The 18717-nt window shown below is 48.2% G+C and overlaps 2 protein-coding genes and 1 long non-coding RNA gene across 4 annotated transcripts; 1 reads left to right on the top strand and 2 right to left on the bottom strand.

The window, feature by feature from the left end:
* Positions 1-322: 322 nt before the first annotated feature.
* LOC112888659 (AP2-like ethylene-responsive transcription factor TOE3) lies at positions 323-9516 on the bottom strand. 2 transcript variants are annotated; one of them, XM_025954933.1, is made up of 13 exons: positions 9387-9516; positions 9177-9247; positions 7700-7799; positions 6879-6972; positions 2634-2659; positions 2528-2558; positions 2349-2436; positions 2087-2232; positions 1965-2009; positions 1765-1856; positions 1536-1657; positions 1264-1434; positions 323-1093 (listed from the first exon to the last, which is right to left on the bottom strand). In XM_025954933.1, the coding sequence occupies exons 3-13, from the start codon at positions 7734-7736 to the stop codon at positions 890-892; spliced, it is 1056 nt and encodes a 351-aa protein (XP_025810718.1). In that variant the 5' UTR covers positions 7737-7799; positions 9177-9247; positions 9387-9516; the 3' UTR covers positions 323-889. The 2 variants fall into 2 exon arrangements, with proteins under 2 accessions (XP_025810718.1, XP_025810716.1); XM_025954931.1 differs by lacking the exons at positions 6879-6972; positions 7700-7799; positions 9177-9247; positions 9387-9516 and adding an exon at positions 2820-3461.
* Positions 9517-9734: 218 nt separating this feature from the next.
* LOC112889929 (methyltransferase-like protein 22) lies at positions 9735-13108 on the top strand. Its single transcript, XM_025956733.1, has 10 exons — positions 9735-9918; positions 10061-10129; positions 10272-10346; positions 10424-10494; positions 10581-10683; positions 10819-10869; positions 11441-11594; positions 12378-12522; positions 12638-12743; positions 12833-13108. The coding sequence occupies exons 1-10, from the start codon at positions 9795-9797 to the stop codon at positions 12982-12984; spliced, it is 1050 nt and encodes a 349-aa protein (XP_025812518.1). The 5' UTR covers positions 9735-9794; the 3' UTR covers positions 12985-13108.
* LOC112889930 lies at positions 13032-13474 on the bottom strand. The gene is made up of 2 exons (XR_003228226.1): positions 13368-13474; positions 13032-13274 (listed from the first exon to the last, which is right to left on the bottom strand). It is a non-coding gene; the product is annotated as an uncharacterized LOC112889930 (long non-coding RNA).
* Between the last annotated feature and the right edge of the window lie 5243 nt (positions 13475-18717).

Genomic DNA, 18717 nt, shown 5'->3' with positions numbered 1-18717 from the left:
GGGCCCATCCCACCTGTATCCTTACAAAAAAAGTCCGTTCGGTTTGGACTGGCCCGGCAACGAAACAGGCTGGTAACGGCCATTTCCCCGCCTCCACGGCCCGGAAGACTTCCCCACGTTCAACTCAGCCGGATTTTATCCTGCCGACGCGACGGACGGACGCACGCGAGCGAGAGCGAGGCCGACGACGCACGCCCTAGCGCGAGTAGGCAACCCTATTTCAAATCCTGGGCTGAAATGGATGGTGACCAAGATCGAGTGTGATACCTGGATCCACTTGATCCTGGCCAAGGTTGGAGGTTGGTCCGGACTTAAACTTGAAGAACCCAACGAGGCCTAAGTCAGAATACATTGTAGCAATAATTTTGAACGTGGACCACACACAGGGTTCCACTTCCGTTTCATCCATGCAACAGCCCTAGAGCAGCATCACGCATGCAACTAGCCAGCTAAGAACAGTAGATTAGTAGAATCACTGAGGCCAACAACAACAACAACAAAAAAAGAGAACCGCAGTGGTCACCCAAGTCTGATCTATTTCAGGTCAGAAAATTTCGAGCTCTCGTTGCTCAAAACTGCTCCAAACTTTCCAGCCTGACGACCTGTCAGCGTTCTTGTAGCCACAGTGACCCCCATTTCCTCCCTACGGCTACATCTCGGCGTCGGAATTGTTCCTGCCGGTGCCGGCCGCGGTGAGCGGTGGGCCGCCGCGCCTGCCACGGGCGCAGGGATGAGGCTGCTCGCCTCGCTGCCACCCTTGCCTACCCGGAAAAGGGAACGACCCGGCGGCCGAGGCTTACGGCGGCTCTCGCTAGAATCTTTAGGCCGCCAGTGGCCGATCCAGTGGCGCTCGCTCAGTGCCACTGTTGCTGGTGCTGGACAGGCAGGCTCAGCGGCCGGGCCTGGACGCCGCGGGCGGCTGCTGCCTGCAGCGGTGGCCCAGCTGCCCCAGTGGGAATCCTGATGATGCTGCGGCGGCGGCGTCGGCGTCGGCGTCGGCCCGGGCGGTGGCGTACGGCGGCGCCCAATTATTGCCGCCGTTGGGCCAGCGCATGTGTGCCGCTGCCGCGCCTCCACTGCTGCCGACCTGGCCCTGCGCGATCGGTCAGGTGCTGCCGGGTCGGTCAGTGTTCACAGGAAAGGAAACCGAGCGAACGATCGAGATCGATCGCAGCAGATTAGCACGATCTTTCTCTCACGGCGTGATTGGATCTTGTGGAGGTTTACTGTGAGAGCCGATCGGTGGTCGTACGGGCAACGTACCATCTGGAGCATGTGCCCGGTGTCATCCCTGCCGCCGGTGCGGGGGTGGTGAGCGTGATCGTCGGCCAGGGGGAGGAGCCGGAACGTGCACGGAGTCGGGGAAGGTATGGTGCGGATGCTCCCGTGAGGGTAGCCGGCGCCCGTCTCCTCGTCCTCCTCCGGCAGGGCGAGCTGGTTTCCCGGCATGGAAACACTTTCAGTGTCAGTGTCCGAGAGAGTTCAGTCAGGTGAATCAATGGACATTAGCAAGCTCATCAGCGTGGTTTATTCACCGTCAGGGTCATCGTCCTCTGCCTGCTCGGCGCGGTGTTGAACGCATCCACGGCGACGGTGGAAGAAGGGTCGCCGCCGGCGCAGCCCAGGCTGAGCTCGAGGTCGAGCTCACCGCCCCAAGCTGCACTCACAAAGATAGTCTGGGGTCAGGATCAGAAACACCTGAAACTATGGTTGGAGATTTTATTTGTGCGATCAAGGGGAAAAAAGACCAAGAATATGACTCACATTGCACTTGGAGCTCCTCATCGTACGTCTGGGGCTCAAAGTTGGTCACTGCCTCCTTGCCGTAGCACTTGATGGCAGCCTTGTCATAAGCCCTGATTAGCATGGCAAAAAATCAGAAACTGTCACACGCTAACAAAGCAATTCTGCAACAGTCAGTGCCGCATAACAGAAATGCAGAGGAGTGCAGCGAGCAAACATACTGGGCAGCCTCCATCTCCGTGTCATAGAGGCCAAGGTACACGTACCTGCAATGACAAGGAAGTCAAGCCAAAGTTTCTCAAATGAAGTTCAGGATTTTGCAGTAATCGTTCGGTATTATTACTTCTTGCCCATGAGCTGGCCGATCCTGGCCTCCCACTTGCCGCACTTGTGCTGAGTGACTCCCCGGAACCTGGAGCTCCCCCTGACGAAGCCGGCGCCCTGCCGCCGGAGCACCTGGACGAACTCCTCCTTGCTGAAGTTCTTCATCTGGCAATGCCATGGCAAGAGCAGAATCACGCAGTGGGAGAGATGCAGAAGAACAGAGCACGCAGCTCCCTGTTACGCTACTGTTCGTGATGACCTCTGATCTGATCAGCGATCACCTTCTTTATCTCATCCGTGTAGTCACTCAGGGTGAAGTTGATGTCTGCGTTCACGCCGCGGAACTTGATTGCAGCTTGGTCATAGGCCCTGGAAGACCAGAGAACAAAGTGTATTCAAATCAAAATCACATATTTCCTCTTTTTTTGAAAGATAAAAAATCTGCAGAATTTTTATTAACCTTGCAGCAGCCTGTGCAGTGTCAAATCCACCTAAAAAAAGAGAGAAGGAAGTCAAAAACCGCATCATGCTACTAAGTTTCAGTGCTCGAATGGACAGGAACTCACCCAAGTACACCTGCTTCCCACAGTCCCTGCCAATCAGAGCGCAAACATGAGAGAGAGGAATGAACATGAAATGGAACAGGAGATTGGAGATCGCGCAGCAGAGCTACTCGCAATGGCTGTGTATGTCTCTATCTTTATCACGGCCAGCTGCGAAGGGGAGCGCGCGCATAGGTGCAGGGGACTGACCAGATGTGGGACTCCCACCGGCCGGTGCGGCGGTAGAAGGTGACGCCGCGGTACTGCGAGCTCCGGGACCGCGGCCCGCGGCGGCTCTTCCTCGACGCCGACCGTGCCCACTGGTCAGCGGCCGACGCCGCGGCCACGTGGCACTGCTCCGGTGCCGGCGCCGGCGCCGGCGCGGCGGGCGCCACGGTGGCCGGGAAGAACTGCTGGGTGACGGCGGCGGCCGTCCTGGTCGGCACCCCGGGCACCGGCAAGCCAAAGATCATCCTTGTGCCTTCTTCCGGCCGCCGGTCAGCCTGCAGCTCGTCCTCCGCCACGGCGCGTGCAATGCCGTCGACGGCGCCGTGGAAGGATCTCTTGGTGGCTGCCATGGCCGTGCGTGCTGCCAGGTACAGTCACAGATACACACAAGCACACGGCGTTCACGGCTCGAGGCTCTCTCTATGTGATGGAATGCATCATTGGAACTTTTCCTTTTGTGCAGTTAGATGATATGATACCAGCTGATCAGCTTCTCTCTCTCTCTCTCTCTCTTCTCTCTCTCTCACTGTGCGAGAGAGAGATGTGTGTGTGTATGTGTGTTGAACACTAGCACTTCGTTGCGGTCTGTCAAAGAATCTGCAGGCATCAAGGGAAGGCTAAGGAAAGGGAAAGATTTCTGAGCAGGCTATCACCTCATGTCACGCGTCTCCTTTTTATGGGGTTGGAAGGATGGAGAACACCAGTCCAGCCACAGGCGAGAGGGACCGCTCCCACGCACCACCCTCCTCCTCTATCTGTCTACCTATGTGCTTTGGCCTTGTCACCTATAACCATCACCCATCACATCTGTCTCTTCATGGTGCACATTTACATACCACTTGCTTGTACGTGTGTACATGCATGTCAGCACGTACATCCAATGCCAATTTATTCCAAACTGAACACGCACCCTATACACATATATCATTTTCTTAATTAATTCAGAAAAACAATAAATTTCCACATTTACTCGCAGGGAACCGTCACCTTTCAAGTCTAGAACTCCAGACGGTAACATTGACGATTTCTCATCTTGAAAAGGAGGCTTCATTGGTCAAATGGAGACTAGGGTCGTGGTATCAGAAACCCAACCAAAACCCAGTGCATGCAGTAGTGGCTGGCAAGCAAGGACTACTCATGGTCATGGGATGGCCAGTAGGGGGAGCGGTGCTGAGATTAGGTCGTAGGTTCCTGGCATTCGGCCAACACTAGTGCCTGCCTATTCCGATGTAACCTGGCCCCTTTGTCCGCATTCACTTCGCTGCGTGCGTAGCGTAAAGGCCCCCACCTTCCACCCCGCGCTCGCCCCCGATCTCTTTCTTGCTTGCGCCGGTGAAAGTGGCCGGGCCGGCCGGCTTTCAATACCGGCGCAAGGCCGGCCATGTGTTCGCCTCTGCGTGTGCAAATGCAGTGGCAGATGGCATCATCATCTCCTTCCTCCTATCTACCTCCGGCTCCGAGTCCCACGTTAACCGGATCGAAAGGCACCATCATGCGCCGTGCATGGCGTGTCCGCGCGCCATTAATTGCGTGGTCCAAGTGTCCGTGGACTGACTTATTATTATTATTATTCTTATACTTGAATTGTCTAGCTTATTCTTGTCGATAGCATTTAAAAACGTTTTGCAGAAAAAAAATAGAAAACGACAAGAATGTGAGTTTACTATATGGTAACAACAAGCTATTTCATACAATATATATGCTTTGCTTTCCATGATAGGAAGATATTTTTTTAAATTATACAGCAGAATTCAGACACTTACAACACGCGTATACTCGTCCGTACGATGGAGGTCGAATGTTTGTTCGGATCAAAAGAGGAACCTGGTTATTTTCTTTTTAATGAGGCAAGTGGTTGAGATATTTCTTTTCCGCTTCAATGTGTTTCTGCCGTTGTGAATGCGACGGGGCTGCAACTACGTTTGACTGGAGAAAGTTCCATAGGAGGAGGATCTTGTGTCCTTGCCCGGTTGCCCCTTTAGTTTAATTTTGGTTGGTGCAGCATTGTTTTAAATCTGGTTGTTGCAGCATTGTTGCAATGCTAAGGAAGCATAATCTTTGCTTCTGTTATCTTAATTTTTGTCAGTGTTAGCACTTGGCAATCCTATTGGATGTTTGGTATGTTACTACGAGGATACCGTAGATGATTGATACTCCCTCCCTCCAATCTAAATAACCGATATTTGGGCCGCATGCAGTAATCATTCCAAACTTTGCTTACAAATTAGTGCCTCGTCTGTTTCAAAAAAAATTCCTCTAAGAAAAACAAATTGGTGCCTTGCATTCATGTTTTAATGTTTTATGTTAGAAAATGGTATGAGTACAATTTTATCAAAAAAGTTGTTCCATAGAAGTAAACTTTTGCCATGTCTCACAAATATCAGCAGCCAAAGCTTTTCCATGTGTGGATCATGTCAATGCCCAAAACTTCATTTTATTTGTGATTGGAGGGACTATTTTGTATTCTATCCTTGTGTCAGAACTGCCACATTAAAAAGACAATCACTACACGACGCTAGACGCTCTAGATGGAAGTGTCTTGGATGTATATGCGTTGCCAAACAAAAGCAGGGAATGCTTCTTTAGGCAGGAGTTGAGGTAAACAGGTAAGATTGCTTGCGGATGAATTGTCCAACCAACATGGATAGCCTGAGATAGATTACTGTGCTTGAAGAGTGACAACAGTTGGTGCCATGCTCTTTACATGACAATCCAAGATCATGAGCTAGAAGATTGATGAACAAGCAGGTGGCTGGCTCAATGCCCTACCAAATTACAGACAAAAAAAATACCACTTGGGATACCAAATTGCTCAATCCATCACAATCCCTGTCCACAGACCAAAGTTGTTGGGATTCTTATATTGCTGTTCCAAAACCAAAGGCAACCCTGAAGGCTCATTTGGGATGTTAATGTTTACCTTGAGAAGTCAACATTGTGGTAGGTGCCCCGAGTTATGTCCTCCCCAAAAGCAAAAAAAGGGGGCTACTGTAGCCCAAAGGGGCCAAGATGAAAGGCAAGACCAGAAAGAGATCTAGAATACAATCATATCAGGCAGGGCATGCCTTACTGCCATGAACTCCCCTTACCCTTTTCGCAGTGAAAGCCTTCCTCAAAAAAGCCAAGCACGATTAACGCGAGAGTGGCGCAGCACAGGGATTGCGAGATGAAGAAAGTGACCGCGAGTAAGAACGGGTAAAAGGGCAGTCGTATGGCCTGTATTTTTACCGTGCGTGAGAGAGGCGGATGCTTTTATTTTGCTGGATCTCCGAGCAGTGCCGGTGTGTCCATCCATCATCATGAACAGCTGGGGAAGAGGGGGTAGGGAACCAAATGCGAGCAAGCAGAGTATTTCCATAAGAGGCCAATCCACGAGTACCTTGTAGGTCCTTGCTCCTCCTTTTCTTGCCTCCACTGCTCGTGCTCTCCCTCTCTCTCGTTCACTCTCTCTCTCCTCTGTCTGTCTTCCCTTGAGGCGACTGGCAAGGGTGTCGCTGCAGGGCAGCCCGAGTTAACTGCTCATCAATCACAGCCAGCGCCAACAGTCACTTCAATCCCATTTCAGTTCTGCCCGTGCTTAGATATTCGGAATAGAATGGTAAAAATCTCTGCCCCAAGAACTAGTAGACGCTACCAAAAGATCAAATCTCCCCTTTTGAAAATGTGCAAGCATGCCAGGTTCCAGGAAGAAATTTTGTCCAAACGGTTGTTCCCAAGTTATTTTCGGAAGGATTTCGTTGGATCCGCGGCTCCGGATCAGCTGCCCCGCGAATCAGATCCTGCTCGAGCAGTCGAACTGGAACGTGGAGAGGACCAGGCACTTAAGCCGGGGAGCAGCGCGCCTTTACGCTCCCCCCTGCCACGAGATGCGAGGGGGGAATCGAGGGCGGCGAAGGGAGGAGCTCCCGGGAAGTAGCCAATGCAACAGTACGGAGGAGCCCCCCTCTCCTTTACTTGTGCCACCAAACCCGGGGTTCCCACATGGGTGCATTTGGAACAAAGTTGAATTCGGGCACTATTTGATCTTGACAGTGATGGTACCTGATTCGGGAGATGCAGAGGCTGGTCCAAAGTCTCGAGTTAGGGACAATGTGCAGCTCCACAGAGCTTGCCAAACCTGAAACAGAAGAGGGATCTGCAGGTCTGAGATGACATCAAGCATTTAAATTGGTCGGTTCAAGTACATAGTGCAGGATTTGAATTAAGATTCATTCGGTTCGGTTAACCGAACCAAATGTCAGCATGGATTGTTCCATGAAATGGTTTAGTGAGAAACGAAGTAAAGCACTCATGATATTCAGACCAAATCAATTTATGAAATAGTCGAATTCAGATGCCATCTGGACGACCAACGGCAGCCCACAAGGAAAAGGAAGATGAGATCCTTCGATATTCCCCAGTGAAGAAATGAGCCCCAAAACGTTCCCATCAAAAGCACCAAAATATCGTTGCCTCCTGTGATGGAGGTGACACCAAACGATCAGATTCAGAAAATGACACACTCTGCCAGTTGCTACTCTGCTCTTCGATGTATACCCTTTTGATGAAAGGAGACAGAGAGGAGAGCCCACTCATTACCATTTTTTTTTTACAAACTGCGTTGGATCTTGGAAACCGGCATTTCCCGCTTTCCAGGGCAGCACTCATTGGAGTTCTCACGTGGTGTGTTGGGTCTGTTGGACCAAACATCTTTCAGCAAAATAGTTCGAGGCCTGACGCGCGTTTGCAGCCACCAGCATGAGTACTATGTTTTGCACCAAAGACGAGCAAATTGGTCACAGAAAACAGAGAAACTCCTTGAATGCCTTTGAAAATTGCTATCCGTATGAGAAGGTTTGACTGGCCTGCAGTTGCTCGCCTACCTCTTTCTGTTTGATATCTTTCGCTGTCGAAGATCATGAGATATCTACAATTCAGGGCGTTCCCTGTCGTCCCCTATGTTCAGTCCACAACTGTGTCACTCTGCAAAACGTTGAATGAGATTTTAGTTACACCTTCAATCTTACAGTGCTCATGAAAAGCCCAAGCAACTAGCTAAGTGTTGCTGATTTGCTACCACCACCATCCAGGAACTAGACACATTAACGAAATGATGCATGTAGCAATCAATAGACTTTGTGGAAAGTACCAGATCACACTGGAGCAGCACTATGCACTTTGAACCAGTTACAGAGGATAATAAGCATGCCAAATGGAATCATGTGCGTTCAACTTTTGAGGTCCTCCCATGCCGCGCAACCTCAGCATCCTACAGGGGCATCGATAGAGGGCAGCAGCCAGGAAAAAAGTGACAAAGAGAACAATGAACAACAGTTAGGGGAGGGCCAACAAGGACACAGGAATATGCTTCTTTTTTTCTTTCGAGGAACGGGAATATGTTTCCCATGTCCATGGATGACAAGAATGCCTGTACATTACAGTGGCACCAAATAGACCAACAAAAGCGACCATTTTATCAGCAAGAAACTCTGAAGAACTCTGAAATCCCAAAACAATGTATTAACAATCAGATTCAGGTATGCTCCTGTGCAGTTATGTTAAGGGAGACTAGCAATCCAACTTCGAACTGCTGGAAAACAGTTAAGCACACGTGCGAGCGCGCGCACAAGTGTCATAGCATTCCCCTAGAAACTAAAATTGCATACTATCTGAAATACACTTTAATATTGTTTTTCTGAAGGCTCGAGTGCATACGTTTTTTTTCCAGAATTTCAAAGCCTACATTTTATCAGCAAGAAACTCTGAAGAACTCTGAAATCCCAAAACAATGTATTAACAATCAGATTCAGGTATGTTCCTGTGCAGTTATGTTAAGGGCACAGGCCAAGGTCAAAGGAAACTAGAAATCCAACTTCGAACTGCTGAAAAACTGCGAGCAACTCCAGCAAACCCTCTAAACAGCCCACTATCTCACGTTTAGAGGGTTAAAAAAAGATGCACTCCAATAGACCCTCCACTAGACCCTCTATTTTGAAGAGATCTCCAGATCCCCTCCTCCACCCTCCACTCCTAGGTGGTCTCTAGGGAGACCTCTATTATAAATTAGAAATAAGGGCAGTTACTGAAGTTGAAGCAAATTTGAAAGCCCTTAAAAAATAGAATCAGCCCTATTTAGCATTCAGAGAGTTTGATTTAGGGTCTATTGTTGGAACTGCTCTAAGCGCACACGCAACAAGTGCCATAGCATTGCCTTAGAAACTAAAAATGCATACTATCTGAAATACACTTTAATATTGTTTTGCTGAAGGCTCGATTGCAACTGAATACATTTTTTTCCAGAACTGCAAATTTCAAATCCTACATTTGTAGGGAGCAATACACAAGAGGCAGGCGCCGTACCTCAAAGGCTCGGACCACCGCCAATCTCGAAGATAGTATTCAAACCGCTGTCTCATGGACCAGATCGTTCCCTGGAAACGCCAACTATGTCAAGATCAATGATGATGTAGCGGTATATTAAACCCGTCAAATTAATACAGTCGACAGCGGCATTTCATCGAATGCTTCGCGCACAATCAGGGACCATCAGGCGATGGAAGAGAAGAGCACCTGCGGCCCTGCGCCGGAGGGAAGCGGCTCGAGCTCCACGCGATCCCGCGGCTCCGGGACCGCCTCCGCCGCCAGTACTCGACCGTGGCCGTGGAGCCTGGAACTGAATATGGCCGGAGAGTTGCCACCGCCGCAGTCGCAGAAATGCAGAATCGCTGTGAGTTTGAAATGAGGAAAATAAAAAATAAAAATAAAACCGCTTCTGCATGGGCACAAGCCCAGAGCGTAAAAGCCTATAACTGGGCCCATAGAGAAGCAAAGCCCAACGTTTCTTTCTTTCAAAAAACACAAAACAAGAAATAAAGCCCAACGTGGCCTGCTTCACTTCTCTCCGGCTCGTCCCAGCGGAAAGACGACGCCGTGCGTCAGGGACTCAGGGGGCCACCTGCGCTACGACCGCCGACCGCGATGGAAGCCGGAGGCGGCGGACTTGAGGAGGAAGAGCAGGTGATGAGCGAGGTGCACCTGGGCTGCCCGCCACACTTCTCCAGCCTCCACGTCTCCCGCTTCAGCTTCTCCTCACGGCCCCTAGGTACCAGCAGGCAGCAGCTCCCGCTCCTTGCGCGCATTTCACCGTACAACTTCCCTGCAATACCTCGTGGTGTCAACCGAGGTGAGATTGTTGGGATACGGCATGATTTGTACTGCCCTAAACTTTGGTTCGGTGTTTTCAGGGGCATCTGGGGACGACGACGGCGATGGAAGCGGCGGGAGCGTGCTGATCGCGGCGACGAGCGATTCCTGTAAGTGAGGGGGTCTGTAGTCTGTGTCTCTGTGAGAGTGAATATTTTATTGCGGTGGTTGATGGTGTCGTAGAGGTTGATTTGATGTATATGTGTTCGAATTTCTCGTTGTGGTGACATGATGATTGGCAATGTTTGGAAGGTGGTTCGCCTGATGCCGTTGCCGTGGATAAGGATGGGGATCTCGTTCTTGACCGGAGGAGAAGAAATAAACATGGTACATCAATTTCTGATTTCTGCACAATGTGTTGATGTGATTGGCGAGCTGCTCATTTAAGCTTTCTTGGACTGCAGCTAGAAGTGACTACCATCTGCTCACCATTCAGCATGGTGTTACCAGCTCGCTTAAGAGCGTTGGCCTTCAGGTTAGAGAATGTTGATGGTGCTTATTGAACGTGTGGTCCTTTTCTTTCATGTACTCGTGTGATTCAATGGTGATATTAGTTTGCAGGTTTGGAAAGCTGCCTTACTATTAGCTGACTTTGTTTTGCACAAAAGCTTCACATCGTCCAACTTTGATGGTGTTACTGCCATAGAGGTTGGTGCTGGAACAGGTGATAATTCATGATTTTGTATGAATCCAGTGGATTGGGGTTTCAGTGCTACAGTACCTTTCTTGGTCTGTTACTTGTTGAAACACTCTACAAGTCCACTGCATGATCTGTCCCTAACTCAGCAATGTTTCTCAGGTTTGGTAGGGTTGGTATTAGCTCGAGTTGCTGGAAGGATTTTCATTACAGGTACTTGTGACTCCTTTATAGTCCAATTTGGTAGAGTTGTTTGCTTCCCATTTTACTCATTAAATAAACTCCATGTTCCATATCAACCTAACGTGTATGGTAGTTTGATCCTTTTGGCTTCTGTTTGGCAAATAGTTTTGATTGAGATATCCAATCTCGAGATATAAAAATTTATTTGGAATAAGAACTTCAATACAATGTGGGAGTATGATTCCAATTGTGATCATTATTACTTGGTTACTTTCACAAAATATTAATATCATTTAAAAAGAGAATATTTGGGTCATTTGCACTGTTGAAATGTTAATCCCTGTTAGTACTTATTGCTCTCATGACTTTAGCCAAAACAAAATATCTGAATGTTGGGTTGATATGACATGACTTGATGAATTCATGGTTATCTTTTTGAAGTAAAATAATTCATAGTTACAACTTGTGCATTTTATGATATAATTTTAGTTCCCTCCAGTAACTATACCCAAGTACATTTGATATGCGATTTTCTTTTCATGTTTTGCCACTTTGCTGTCTTTAGTCCTTATAAAATTTATTTATCAATGGGAATGAACAGATAGAGGTGCTGATATCCTAGATAATTGTTTGGCAAATGCCCATATCAACTCCAGTATGCTAAAGTTTGATGAAGCTAAAGTTTGTGTACGGGAACTGGACTGGAAAGTGTCATGGCCTCCACCCGTGGGTACATATGATCCTTCTGATCCAAGGTTTTCCTTACACCAATTGATCTCGCTTTCATCACTATTCATGATGCACCAGAAAACAGTGATCCATAAGCAGCATATTTAAGTGGACACTGAATATCAGATCATGTGTTGGTTGACCACTAACTATTTATGAACAAAATATTCCACACTGTGCTGTGCATTGTATTTTCCATACAGTAGAACACATGATATGATCATATGAGTTTAATTGTGTAAGTTAGATGTACTAGCACCATCACACAGGCAAACTGAGTAGATGTAAAATTGATCGCAGAAGCAAAAGGCTAACATCATGTGTGATGGGCATGGGCTGCAAATTGACATGGAATTTACAGAGTTCATGGTGTAAATGAAGGCACCTTACTTCTGACCTGCATGCAGCTTAATCATTGGGGGCTTTTAGCTCTAGGGAATGGGAGCCTTTCCAGCACAGCAGCACTTGAGTTGCTACATATGTTATATTCATTTATATTTGATAGTCACAAGATGACTGGAGTAAGCCCCGGTGGACAGATTAAACCCAGGGCAGAAGCATCCTTTACAATGTAGTGATCCCATGGGTTGGCTACCAAAGGATAGCTGATACAATTATTATGAACCACTGAATCCGACATGCTCTTGGGAAAGGGTGTGCTCAGGGAGGTTGTCCACCCAATACAGTATTTTGTGCACAAACATTAGATGGAGTTTTCCAACTCCTCTATATAATCTTCCTTTTGCTTTATTTCAGTTTTGGTAAACATTTCTTTGGCACTGGGCTCAAGTCACATGTTCTTTGTGCAGTTTAAGGTACTTATGGTCTGCAAATGATATTGAGGAGGCTGAGAAAGCTACAGTCCTGTTTGCCGCAGATGTTATCTACAGTGATGATCTCACTGATTTGTTCTTTGACACAGTGAAGAAACTGATGTCAAGTGGTGCTAAGAAGGTATCATCGTATCCTGCATATATACTATTCAGTTCCAAGGTCTTGAGTTAATATGCTTCCCCGAATGAGTGTTTGAAAAAATGGATGACTCAAGGTTCGTCTTTGTATTATGTAGGTGCTGTACCTGGCCCTGGAGAAGAGATACAACTTCAGTCTGGACGATCTAGACGTTGTGGCCAATGGTTACGCTCACTTCCGAAGTTTCTTCGCAACTCAAGAAGGTAAATTGTTTTGCAAAAAAATTCTGCTTATAGCTAACACAATCATCTAAGGCATCTGTATCTTTTCCTTTCACCCCATGCATCTGCAGAACACAGGGATGCACCTGACGGAGATAAACCAAGTCTCGTTGGAAAGCAGATAGATCTCGCAGAGGTTCCTCAGTATATCAGAGAATATGAGAGGGGAAAGGATTTGGAGATTTGGGAGATCGAGTACAGTCCAGAACAGGAACTGCAGTAACTTGTGCAGAAGCCGTCGACTCTTGTTCCATGCTATAGTAGACGACATGAACAAGAGAACGGTGTAGCTTAAAAATTCATATCATCGAGGCAGTACATCCAGAAATATCGTTTGCGGTTGTTCTTTCACTCGCCTATTCCAGCAGTAACTCTATCATTATTTGCAAATGCAGTCTGTAAATGGCATTGCAGGCAGCTCGTCTTACTTCCATGCGTCCGCTCCAATCAGAACCAGTACGAGTAGACGATCCAGGCGAAGATGGTCCAGAAGAGCACATTGAAGAGTATTACCTGCACCGAAAAAAGATCGACCGTGAACATGCGAATATGCATCTGTTTTGGCTGATCGGCGCCGTGGCGCTGCGAGTCGTGATGGACGCGTACCGGCAAAGGCGGGGCGGGGACGGCGCCGTCGCCGGGCCTGGGCCCGAGGAGCGGCGCCGCCGTGGAGGGCGCCTCGACGTGCACCGTGCAGGACACGTCGGTGCCGTCGGACGACGAGCTGCTTGAGCTGCAGGACCTCGGGAGCGGCGACGGGTGGAACGCTGGGTCCCACCAGTGCTCCTGCTGCCCGAACGGCGGGGGCGGCGAACAGGGCGTGTGGCAGTGGTCCGCCGGCGGGCAGTGGCAGTGGTGGTCGTGGTGCATGGCGGCTGGGAGCCCGGCCGGAGGAACCCAAAGCCTTGGCGCCGCCGCTGGTTGGTGGGGGATGGCCGGAGGTAGATCGCGTCGCGTTGGGGTCGATCGGGGTCCGTCGCGCGGCGTGCGGGCTGCCCCGGCGCGTTAATAAGGAAAAAAAAAACCCGAAGGTTGCGTTTATCGGATTCCTTAGAAATTTATCGAGTTTACTATTTTTCTTTTGAATAAAATTTAGAGAAAAAATCCCTCAAACCATAGACAAAATAATCTAGATTATCTCCAAACAATCAAACATGAAGAAATAAGACATCATAATGTATAGAAATGAGAAAATATATGGACTAGGAGGATGGACTACGAGGAAGGGGTGGACACATATTCGAAATTACCGAATTTTTTTGAAAAACCGGTCACCATCAATAAACATGATTATCAGTTTTCTCATTTTTCTTTCGCAGAGAAAATTTTTCCCGTCGCCAATTATGTAGTGGATGGATTGTGCCACGCGTGCGCGGTCTTTGGATCACGAATTCATGATGTCGGAGATTTTTATTTTGAATCTGTTTGAATTTGGTACGATACGTCGTATTTTGAATCTGTTTGAACTTGGCCTTTTATCGGTCATGTAAATCCTGATTGCTGCAAAACCAAAAGAAAAAAAAACTGATTGCTGCACAAACTGTACATGCACAACATGGGAGGAGAGTAATTGAATTCACCCGATTCACTATACCCACTACATTCGTAAACTAAACTTGAGCTCAATTTGCAAGCAATGTTTGTATTTCCTATCAACAATTCAACATCATCAGATGCGCGTGCGCTGGTCGTGTCCGCTCGAATCAGAAGAAGCACCCGTAGAAGACGAGACCCGCGACGACGATGGCGAAGAGCAAGACGAAGGCCACAGCCTGCACGCACCGCCAAGGAACAAGCACACCGAGTTAGCCATTCGAACGCTAGCTGCAAACTGACAGATCGACCGTCTCTGAGCTCGAGAGAGGATGCGTACGTACCGCGGGGGATGAGCCGCCGGCGTCGGGCCTGGGCGTGTTCTCGAGGAGCGGAGCCGCGGCACCGTCCGACGTCGAGGACATTGGCGGCACCTCGACGCGCACCGTACCTGTAGGGGCTGCGTTCCGGCGCCGGCGCCGTCCGAGTCCGACGAGCTGCTGGTGAAGAAGCCGCTCGACTCTGGGAGAAGCGCCGGGTGGACGAACATTGTCGGAAGCGGCGGCGGCAGTAGGCGTAGCAGTGGCGCTGTTAGAACCGCCTAATTTAATATCATTTTAAGCGAAACCGTCGGTTTTTATTATGAAGATGAGAGCTAACATGTGCTCGCACAAATAGCGCGCCACGGGTTAACCTACATGTAAACTACCAAGAACCAACTTAACTTTTCACCGAAAATAATATTAAATCCGGTAGTCCCGGTACGTGCTCCAACATATGCCCAAGATAATGCACATGCACATACCGTCACAAGCTCATACGTTGCCAATGATCCACAAGAGCAAGTTTTAATACAAAGTTAAGCCACTAACCATTACAACATTAATATAAGGGAAGGTTCCAAATCTGAAATTTAAAAGTTCAAATAAGGGATACAAGCCTCGGGCTCACAAATAACATTAGAAAGAGATAAAAACCATAGAGTTCAATGTTTATCATGATAATCCCAAGTACGATGCGCAGCGGAAAATATAACGATAAAGAATAATGGCGTCTTGCTCAAGGACATCATTAACCGCGTTGGCCTACTCCTCGCCCGTGCCGGATTCGGCGGGGTAGAAATGGCCAAATACCACTTCCGGCTCACCTGCAACACTATAATATAGCAACATGAGTACAAAGGTACTCGCAAGACTTACGCGAATAATTAATAATCAAGGAGTATGCATATGAAAGCTCATAAAGAGGCTTTAGGGTTAAGTAATATTAGTTAAGCATGAGCTCCCTAACTCCACACCCAGCTTCCTAGCATTTTAATTAATTTGCCCAGCCCACCTCAAGTAAGTTTTAGTTAATTAAATTAACCAATCCCTAAACATCAACAAGAGGTAACGAGTAACCAACCACATGACCAAAACTTCTACGAAAAATTCGTAGGATAAAGAGCTTGCTCATAACCGAGAGCGCGGCAATTCGAATTGATTCAATAACCTTGCAAGGGTGTACATCTTTACCCACACGACACAAGAACCATGCGACTCACCCAACCGATCACGTTGGGCAAGAGGGTACTCGCATCAACCTTTCCCGATAAGTTGTAACCGTTGAACATCACGCCTAACTTGCGTAGAGAGTTACCTAGGTCCACCGGGGACACCCCTAAGCCTCTCTACAAAGCTCTATGGCCACGCATCTAGGACCGTGCATCAACGATTAGAACTAGAGGGTAATCGGTTTATCCACCCCATGAATGGATATGTGGTAGTACGATAAGTGCTCAATTTCCAAGGTCATCCACGGACGGTCCTTAACCAATTCGAGCGGACTATTCCTCCGAGACTCCTTTCCCTAGGCCCTACCTTTCGCTCGAATTAAGACATAACCATCTCGCTAACCTCCTTTTCCCAAACCTCCGACAATCAACGAATAAGCATGAATATATTAGGAGTAGTGTAGTGAACAAGGTAACCCTATTCCAATGTATCTTACAAGTTTAAAAGCTAACTCTAAGCATGACTAAACCTTTGCTAGATCCTTTAGTTGCTATTACCCGTGACAAGGACATGAGAGCGAAAACAAGGAAGGTCATGACAAGTAAATAGGATCGACGATGCAATAATTAAACATATAAAATATACATATATGCCCATTGAGATAACTAAGTCTAATCAAGTTAAAAAGGGTCAAGGGATCATGCTTAGCTGCTTGCCTTGGTTCTCTTGTTGCTCCACAACACACTCGGCTCCCGGCTCGGTCTCAACGGTCTCGGTGGGCTCAACGGGTGCGTCCTCCGGCGTCTCGGTCACTATAATGCATGAATGGGATGTATGCATTAGGATGATGCCAATGATATGAAAATGAGATGACATGCAATGGCATGGCAATAGAAGAAAAATGTCACTCCAACATGAAAGCAATACGACCATGGCATAACAAGCTCCATTACTACTTTTAAATTCTAGGACCGAGGCGAACTTTGCTTAACAAGGCATCTAGCAAGCATAAATCATGATTTAAATTGGGCACACAGGAGATCTCAAAATAAACTTATGAGACTTGAAATTGCCTCAAAAACATCTTTGTGGAATTACTTATGTCATTTATAATTTTCAGCCGCTAGACTCAAGTTAAATCTTAAAAGGTACTCAAAGTATCTCTATAAATTCTTAAAGAATTACTGGAGACAGAAGACATGATAACAAAGTAACAAAAGTGGTTTCATCATTTTATCAATTTTCAATCAAAAGTTACACAATAAACAATTTTGTAGGCAGAATTTAAGTAAACACATTAAAACTCTAGCAAACAGCATGAAAACACTTGCACCAACTGTATCATCATCTAGAACTTTCAGCAAGGATCCTAACAAAGCTTGGTTTAGCATTTTTGGATCATCACAAAATAAGTTAAGCATTTAACTAGGTTTAGCAATAACAAATTATAACTCATGGCACAGAACTTTACAATGCTTAAACTTAATTTTTCTAAATAGATCTATCATAGAGGAGTCAAACAAATCTAGTTTCACAATTTTTGGAGACCCATAACATTTTCTATGCAATTTACAAAAAATAGCATGAAATGACAAAAAGAAAAAAAGGGCGGCAAGCGCTAGATCCACCCGGATCCAGTGCCCCTGGGCGCCGACAGGCGGGCCCAGGCGACCAGCGCGTGACCCAGGAGAAGTCAAGGCGGCCAGCAGGCGGAGGAGCGGAAGGGGGCGCGAACGGGCGGGGGCGGCGCGCGCGCGAGCAGCACGGTGCAACGGCGGTGCTCGCCCGCGGCACGGGCGAGCGGGGCGAGGCAGTGAGCGGCGGCGCTGCGGAGCATGGCGGCGGCGGAGGAAGGAGCGCATCGGGGAGGAGCTGCGGGCGGAGGGGGAAGCGGCGGGCGGCCGGAATCGATCGAGGAGTGGGAGGAGGTGGTGTGGGCGCGGGCAATCGGGGCGAGGCTCACCGGCGGCAGCGGGTGGCGGCGGCCGGCGGAAGGAAGAGGAAGAGGCGTTCGGTGGCGCTAGGGTTGGAGAGGAGAAGGAGAACGAGCGCGTTTGAAGCGGGGAGGGGAAGAGAGAGCGGCGGGCGCGCAAGGTAAATCTCGCCCCGGGCCGCGTTGGCCAACCGGCGGGCGCGAAGCGATGCTCGCCGCGCGGCCAGCCAACAGGCGGGCGCGGAGGCACGGGGAAGACGAAGTGGGCGGCTGACGCACGGGCCCAGGCGCGCGGGGAGAGAGAGGAGAGGCTGACGGGTGGGGCCGGGAGGAAAGAAAATATCCAAAAACAAAAAGTTCAACTTCAAAAATCTAAAAATGGTACTTTCCGAGCTCCAAAATTCGCCAAAATTTTACCAGAGCTAGATCTCACTACCAATAACATAATGCAATAAAAAACACTCAAAAAGCCTTCAAAAATTGCCCACAATAATTCATCCAAAACTGCAGTTTTCAAACTTTCCAAGAATTTTATGGCTCGTGAGAGACATCTAAAAATTGACAAAAAATATCGCCAAATCACTATTTGAAATCTAGTATTTGAATAAAATCTTTGGGTGAATAGTTACATAGCAAAATTTGAACTTGCTTCACAACTTACACTTAGATCACATAAGAAAATGGATGATCACTAGGTAATTAAATGCATATGATGCTCCTTGATGCTTGGATGATGCTCATGATGATGTTTTTAAATTTTTATCCATGTGGTTTTAAACTTTGGGTCGTGACAGGCGCGCCGGCTGGCAGTGGCAGTGATGGTGCGGCATCTGTGCCAGGAACAAACGAAGAGTAGTCTTGACCCTTGAGAAGCTGAGATGCGATCAACGCGCGGCTGGCGGCTTGTTGTTGGCCGGCTGGACCGCGGCATTGGAGATTTTATTGACGCGTCGAGACGCGATGGCGATGGGCGTGCTCTTCCTGTCTCGGCGTCGGA

The sequence above is a fragment of the Panicum hallii genome, chromosome 4, assembly GCF_002211085.1.
Source record: "Panicum hallii strain FIL2 chromosome 4, PHallii_v3.1, whole genome shotgun sequence".
Taxonomy (NCBI): domain Eukaryota; kingdom Viridiplantae; phylum Streptophyta; class Magnoliopsida; order Poales; family Poaceae; genus Panicum; species Panicum hallii.
This window is presented reverse-complemented; position numbering and strand designations above follow the sequence as displayed.

What these genes read in the sequence shown, in the direction of transcription:
- LOC112889929 (XM_025956733.1), top strand. Translation starts at nt 9,795, where the DNA reads ATGGAAGCCGGAGGCGGCGGACTTGAGGAGGAAGAGCAGGTGATGAGC. An exon ending in GAGGAGAAGAAATAAACATG is followed by an intron (nt 10,347 to 10,423) that starts GTACATCAATTT and finishes CTTGGACTGCAG; the next exon opens with CTAGAAGTGACTACCATCTG. An exon ending in TTAAGAGCGTTGGCCTTCAG is followed by an intron (nt 10,495 to 10,580) that starts GTTAGAGAATGT and finishes ATTAGTTTGCAG; the next exon opens with GTTTGGAAAGCTGCCTTACT.
- LOC112888659 (XM_025954931.1), bottom strand. Translation starts at nt 3,187, where the DNA reads ATGGCAGCCACCAAGAGATCCTTCCACGGCGCCGTCGACGGCATTGCA. An exon ending in CGGTGGGAGTCCCACATCTG is followed by an intron (nt 2,660 to 2,819) that starts GTCAGTCCCCTG and finishes TCTGATTGGCAG; the next exon opens with GGACTGTGGGAAGCAGGTGT. An exon ending in GGCCAGCTCATGGGCAAGAA is followed by an intron (nt 2,010 to 2,086) that starts GTAATAATACCG and finishes TTGTCATTGCAG; the next exon opens with GTACGTGTACCTTGGCCTCT.